General features: G+C 34.3%; 1 protein-coding gene across 1 annotated transcript; it reads right to left on the reverse strand.

Annotated features, from left to right (window-relative positions):
• Positions 1–2805: 2805 nt before the first annotated feature.
• Positions 2806–3753, reverse strand: LOC101842534 (olfactory receptor 5V1-like). The gene has a single exon (XM_005077864.2). It carries the CDS (start codon positions 3751–3753, stop codon positions 2806–2808), a length of 948 nt encoding a protein of 315 aa, XP_005077921.1.
• Between the last annotated feature and the right edge of the window lie 4098 nt (positions 3754–7851).

Here is a 7851-nt window from a genome sequence, read left to right on the forward strand (position 1 = left end):
AATATACTAGCATATCTCTCAACCCCCTAGAGTAGTGTTTCTTTGCAGCAGATAGCTCTTCACACAGAGACCCACAACTGTCCAACATGCTGAGTGTGTTTAGCTATCCCTAAATGGGGTATCTACATTGCAGCTCATCCTTTGAAACTCAAGGATCCTGGCACAAAAGAAAATGGAGAGATTTTAAGAGCCAGAGGCAGTGAATGACTAGTGAAACAGTGCTTTTAGGACATAACTGTACAGCTTCATGTGTGAACTCACAGTGATTGTGACAGTATGAATATCGTATGCACAAAATCAAGCCCAACAAAATCCCAGCATGGAAGAAGGTGGTTAGTTATGAAATCCCATACCTAACTAAGGAGATATTTGCAATTGATGGCTAGTAATAAAAGGAAAGTCCAACTGGGCATGGTGGTCCACACCTTTTATCCAAATACTCCAAAGACAGAGGCCAGCCTGGTCTAGAAAGTCAATTCCAAGTCAGCTAGGACTGTTACCCAGAGAACCCAGTCATGAAAAACCAAATAAAAAGAAAGGGAAAGTCAGTTTTCAGTGTGCTTCAGGAATGTAGCCCATGAAAAACTATCCATACTCCATTAGATGATTCTGCACCACACACATATGGCAAGACTAAATGGAGTCAACAAGAAAAATAACACACACACACACACACACACACACACACATACAGAAAAAAATAATGGAGGATAGATGCAGAATTAACTGGAGCAGAGATAATCAGACATGGATAAAATACATTGTATGCATGCACAAATTTCTCAAACAATAATAAAAATATTATAAAATAAAATAAATTATTATTTTAAAAACATCGTGCTCATCCAGGCGTTGGTGGCACATGCCTTTAATCCCAGCACTTGGGAAGTAGAGGTAGGCAGATCTCTGTGAGTTTGAGGCCAGCCTATTCTACAGAGCGAGTTCCCGGACAGCCTCCAAATCAATACAGAGAAACCCTGTCTCAAAAAAAAATAAATAAATAAATCCTGCTCTATTTCTTTGGACTTAATGATACATAATTCACAAGTAACATGAGGAGATCAAACTGTCTTCAATAGATAAATGATTAAGAATTCATAGACATAATTTAGCATAATATTATAAACACAATATAAACATGGCATAGAATGTGTTCTGCCTAGAGAAATGTCATCTGTGTCAACATTAATGGATGTAGATGACTAATCTTAGTGCAATATCAAATCACAGAAGGATAAATAATTCATGTTGTAACTTATATAGAGAATATGAATGAACCAAACTCAAAGAGACAAGAGAAATGTTTATTAACAAAAGGTATGACTGTGCAGATAAAGGATTATTTTTGTTTAAGGCTCTGAAAACATGAGAGGCATCTATATCAGGCTAGTCATACCCTTGAAGTATCTCACTGCCTTGTACATAACCCAAAATCCCCCCATCCACTCTGTGCTAAAAATAGATTGATAAATGCTACTGTTTGAGAACATTTTTCTGCTTCTGGGAGAGTTTAGAAAACATTTTAACCAAGCTTAATATAGACACTCAAAATATATGTCAAGAAATGCATATGGGTTGCCATTGCAGGAAGCAAGCAAGGGGAGGAAAGAGGTATAAAAATTATCTGTTTAGCTAAACTCAGAAATGAGTGTTGGGAGTGGTGTCTCATGGGCTTCTCTTGTACATAAAATAAAACTGCTTCCTGACTTTCAGCCTTGGGTGTCTCCTCCTTTTGTCATTTTCTGCAGTCACAGATGCTCAAGTTATCAGGCTAAATAAGATTTTTCACCTATGAGTGGCATTTCAATAGTATTTTCAATATAATAAATATTATCAAAAATGCATTCCTAGGAAAGAAGAAATTTTTCATGAATTTTCATCACAAAGAGAGAGATATTTGAGGGAAAAAACATGTTAACTAACAAGGTTTAGTTATTACAGTGTTTATAAAAAATAAAACCAATTTAACTCCTTAAAGGTTTGTAATAATTTGTCAATTAAAATTAAATTAAAGAGATTTAGAAAAATAGCTCGGAGATTAACAACACTGACTGCTTCTCCAGGAGACCCTTGTACAATTCTCATCACACATATAACGACCTACAACAATCTTAAACTCCAGTTCCAGGGGATGTAATGCCCTCCTGTGGCCTCCACAGTCACTGAATACATATGGTATATAGATACATGTTTAGACAAAACACCCACATACATAAAAATAAACCAATATTTAAATTAAAAAATAAAATTAATGGTGGAAGGTAAAAGCACTTGCTGCTATTACAAAGGACTAAGATTTTGTCCTGATATTCTCATGGTGACTCACTATTATCTATAACTCCAGTTCCAGTAGATACAACACTCTCTTACAGACAATATGAACGCTAAGCATGCACAAGGAGTGCTTATGCACAAGCAGGCAAGGCCCTCAATGCTCATAAAAAAAGTCTTTTAAAAATAAAACAAAGTTGAAAAATAATGAAGATCTGACTACATAGATAAATGTAGATGAGAAACAAAAATAAACATAATATATATGTAAATATAATCATAGGCATGCATTTGAATATAGATAGTGATACGAGACGGCAATAGATAGCCTACTAATAACTGATATCCTATTCAGCCTCAAAGTTTTTTTTTATTTTTCAATTACATACTTTAAAGTGAATACAGAGGTGTGAATAATATGTGAATTTAGCATGTTTGCATTCAGTTTCTTTCTTTACATACACTGTTTTATAATTTTGATACCTTATATTCTTCCATATATTCATCCTAAGAAGAGTTTGAGAGAGTCTTACATCATGGTTTTTGAGAGCACATCCTAAGATGAAAAACTTTTCTGAGTGCTCCTTTGACTTCTGTGTTCCTCAGGCTGTAAATAATGGGGTTTAACATGGGGGTAATGACCCCATACAACATAGAGATAAGTCTGTCTCTGGCAGGAGAATGCTGACTGGAGGAGGGGCGAATATAGGTAAATATTGTTGTGCCATAGAACAAGAAGACTACAAGAAGATGGGAAGCACATGTGGAGAAAGCTTTACGCTTCCCTTCCACTGACTGGATCTTTAGGATGGTGGACACGATGTAGATGTAGGAAATCAAAGTGATCAGAAAAGCACCAACACCAAAAATACCTCCTACCACTAAAACAAGCATTTCTGTCATGTAGGTAGAGGAGCATGACAGGGCCACCACAGGTGGGATATCACAGTAGTACTGGTTAACTCTATTGGAATTGCAGAAAGAGAGGCTAAAGGTAGACATTGTGTGGAGAAAAGAGTTGAGAAACCCAGCTGCCCAGGTTCCAAACAACAGCTGTACACAGCGAACCTTGGTCATGATGAGGGAGTAACGCAGAGGAAAACATATGGCCACATACCGGTCATAAGCCATCACGGCCAGCAAGAAAACTTCAGTCCCAGCCAGGGCCACCAGGAAATAGAGCTGCAGAGCACACCCAACAAAGGAAATGCTGTGATCCTCAGTCAAGAGATTCTTGAGCATCTTGGGGACAGTAGCTGATGGGCAGAATATGTCCAGCAGGGACAGATTTGCCAGCAGGTAATACATGGGAGTTTGAAGCTTTCTCTCAGTCACTATGGCCAAGAGGATGGCCCCGTTTCCCAGCAAAGTTATTTGATAGATGATGACAAAGGCCACAAAGAGTGGGTAACGCACCTCAGGGAGGTCAGAGAGCCCTATGAGGATGAACTGAGTCACTGTGGTAAGATTGTAGACATCCATCTCCTCTGTGCACAATGATGTTTCTAAGGAAATAAAAGCAAAAAGAATGAAGAGTAGAGTGGTAAGGCAGAAATCCTGGTGATGAGAAAATGGAAAAACAGCAGACTGTGGTTGAAGAGTTGTTTTAGCTCTATCTTAATGATTAGTTTCTGATCTTGGTGGATGATTTTTTACATGTGTTTCTGGATTCACTTTGCAAGAATTTTGCATTTTCGCATCTGTGTTCATAAGGGAAATTGGTCTATAAACCTCTTACCTTGTCGAGTCTTTGTAATTTGAGTATTATCACAATAACTGTGGCTTCATGAAATGAATTTGTGAATGTTCTTTCTGTTTCTGTTTTGTGGAATAATTTGAGGAGTGTTGGCATTTACATTAACAATTCTTTGAAATTCTGGTAGAATTCTCCGTGCTAAAACCATTTGGTGGTAGATTATTTTGGAGGGGGTGGGGATTAAAAGGTCCTTAATGACTGCTTCTAATTCACTAGGAGTTATTGATACATTTAAATTGTTTATCTGATCTTGATTAAACATTGGTGAGTGGTGCCTATCATGACATTTATTCATTTCTTTTAGCTTCTTCAAACTTGGTGAAGTAAAACACGTGCTTATGATTCTCTAGATTTCCTCAGTGTCTATGATTATGTGGAATTACTTTTTAGAAGTTCTAAAACTTCTGTGTATCCATATTATTTATGAATATACAAAACCCCCATTCCATCTCAGAGGAAATTCACTGAGTAACTAAAGAGAACTTGAAAAGTCATCTCTTTATTGATCATAGAGAATTATTCAGGTATTTTTTATTTAACAATTCCATTAAATGTTGATCTGTTTTTCACATTACCTTAAACAATTAATTCTTTCAACATTTATTTTAATGTGTATGACACTACTTCGGTCTAAATTAAGGTAGGATTAGTCCATTACACTATTGCCTACTTCAGATTTGGAATATATTTCAGAGTAAATAAACTTCTATTGCCAGTATTTTCAAATCTTGAAATATAACAAAGAAAATTATTACGGCAATTACAAAATATGTGTATGTCATTATTAAGTGTTAATCTTTGAAATATAGAAGAGACTAAATAAAATAAGGCACTTTTATTGCAATAGCAACATCTTCAATCACAAATGTTTACGTATATAATAATTTATTTTTTCTCACAGAAATTTGGTTCTTTACAACAAGAACTATAAGAAATCTATTTTGAAACATTCTGATTAATAAATCTACCTATTCTTGAGATTATATAATCAACATATAAACAACAAAACGAGGCAAGACACTTTTCTTAATTTTGCAATTATTGTTTCAGTGTATTCTATGAAACTAATGGTCCTTGCTACACAGAACATAGCACTTGCTCACATGTAAAGACTTCATATATTTATCCACCTTTTCATTCTAATATAAACATAATTATACTTAATAATTTGTGATGTAATTAAATTAGGGATTTTATCAACAACATAGTTCTCAGGACAGGTTCAAATCTTATGTAGGGATCAATGGTTTTTAGATAAGAGATTTAGGGAAGCTTTATTAGATTTAGTCTCTCTAAGTATATTTTATGGTTACTTGATATAACTGGTAATTCTAAACATACAATTGGGGATTAATAAAAGGGCTATGTGGAAAGCATTACATTTCTATTGAAAATTACCTAGAGTTCAGACTTTCTTACCATTACTGACATACAACTTTGCATATGGTGAATTCTAAAATTACTATGCAGGAAGATTTTTCTCTTTTTAGAATAACCAAATTTCTGTCACAAAAGGAAATATAAGTAGATATAATCTAGCAAAAATAGAGTATATGTAGCTTAAATCATAGCAATTTTAAGACTTATTTTACTATCATATGTATCAATAAAAATAAAATATTGCATTCAACTTAAATTAAATAAAAATATTTCAATTATAATATGTTACCAATTGGGATGGAGAGATAGCTCAACTGTTAAAGGCTAGGCTCCCAACCAAAAAAAATTTTTTTACCAATTAATAGTTTCAGCAAGACTAAGTAGATGATGCAGCATCAAATTATATCAGTAGACAAAAAGGAAGTCAACACTTGTTCTTGGAACTCACACTAGGGGTTAGTCCATAATTTATATTATTCCCACTGTCCCCTTAGGGAAGAAGAATAATAAGAACTCTAGAGAGAATGATTACATTGCTACCAACTTAGTAATAGGGACACAGAGATAATCAATTAGATGAAAGTTTTAAGATAATTCTACATTATATAAATGCCATTTTTGTTTCTTGTTAATGGTTCATGGAACTGTCCCATCTGGAGTGAGCTTGGCCAATGGTAATTATGTAGTGGAAGACTTATTTTGTTGTTTTCAAGAGTGTTTTCTGCATATAACAATGACTTTTCCTGATGAAAAATGTTGGACATGCCTCATAGAGTATGGCAAAATAGAAGGTTTTGTAGTAATCACATGGCCAGACAAAAGTAAAACTATATTGGTGATAATAAACTACTTTTTGATGACAAAAATCCTTCAATGAAAATATCATCACATTTTTATAAAAAAAAATCTCTTTCCATTGTAGACCAAAAATGTTATCTTTATTCATTAGCACATAATATAACTTGTGAAGACTATGTGCCATCATATGAGGAACATTAAATAGCAGATAACTTCTGTGTACATAGACACAAACTCATTAGAGTAAACAACTTATATCTAGGCACCTGATGACACATTGATATTATGTAAATATATAATACATAGACAAAAAGGTATATGAGAGACAGTTCTGCAGTTATTGAAACTAGGTTAATTAAATACATACATATGAATGCTATAAGGTTTCTACTTTCTTATGACTTTTCAAATGAAAAAGGATAATTAAACACAAACATTAAAATAATGATGGATACTGTTTTCTCTATTGTATGTTATTGACCTCTTGGTCAGAAATCAGATAGCTGTAGAAGAATGAACTTACATATGAATCCTCAACTCTTTTCATATATATATATATGTATATATATATATGTGTGTGTGTGTGTGTGTGTGTGTGTGTGTGTGTGTCTATACACATATAAACACACCCTCTTGACAGTATTCTCAAAGCTCAGCCCAGTGCTTGCTTTGGATCTCTGCATCTGCTTCCATGAAGGCTCTCTCATGACAATTAGGTAGTCACCAATCTGATTACAGGAAATGACCAGTTCAGGCACCCTCTCCTTTGTTGCTAGGATATATCTTTAAACAAACAAAATTCCCACTCATAAATTTTCTCATGCAAGAGTCCCTTCCTGTAACCCAGATGTTGTAATCTAAAAGCTATTCTACAGAACTTTTTTATCATGAATTTGTTTACATACTGGTGGCAGGCATGTTGGGCTAAAGGTTTTTTATACATTGGTTACACACAGAGTTTCTCTCCAGTATTTTTATTCACATCCTTAAAAATGTCAATGACTTGTAAAGGTGTTGCCACTCTTAAAAATTCCATAGTGGTTTGAAAGAGAAAGGTACTTCATACTTTCAGACATTTGAACACTTGGTTCACAGTGGGTGGTATTATTTGGAATATTTAGTAAATGCCATCTTGCTGGAAGAAATATATCACTGGGTGGGCTTTGAGAGTGTAAAGACTCACACCATTTCAAATTCCCACACTCTGCTTCACAGTTTAGGTTGAGGAGGTGAGCTTTCAGCTTTTGGCCTTCTGCTTCAGCTGCAATGCCTAACAATTTCTTCTATGCCTGCCTGTCATAATGGATGCATATTTCCTCTAGAACTACACAATAAAATAATTTATTTGATAATTTGGCTAAGGTACAGTGTTTTACCACTACAACAAAAAAGGAAATAATATATAACCATATAGCTTTATTTCCATGTGACTTAGTTCAAGTAATCAAAAATAATTTGATATTACCTATTCTTGAAACAGGGATCTTCCCCACGTGAGTTTATAGTAGCCATGAAAGTAAAGATAGACATGCAAAGGCTTAAACATATTACTTATATTTGTCAGATTTTCTCCTTCAGAATGAATAATATTTAATAGAATCGATATACAAGTCCCTTCAGTATGAGTTCTTTTATGTCTTCTGCAG

Source organism: Mesocricetus auratus, unplaced genomic scaffold (assembly GCF_017639785.1).
Source record: "Mesocricetus auratus isolate SY011 unplaced genomic scaffold, BCM_Maur_2.0 Super-Scaffold_4256, whole genome shotgun sequence".
NCBI lineage: Eukaryota > Metazoa > Chordata > Mammalia > Rodentia > Cricetidae > Mesocricetus > Mesocricetus auratus.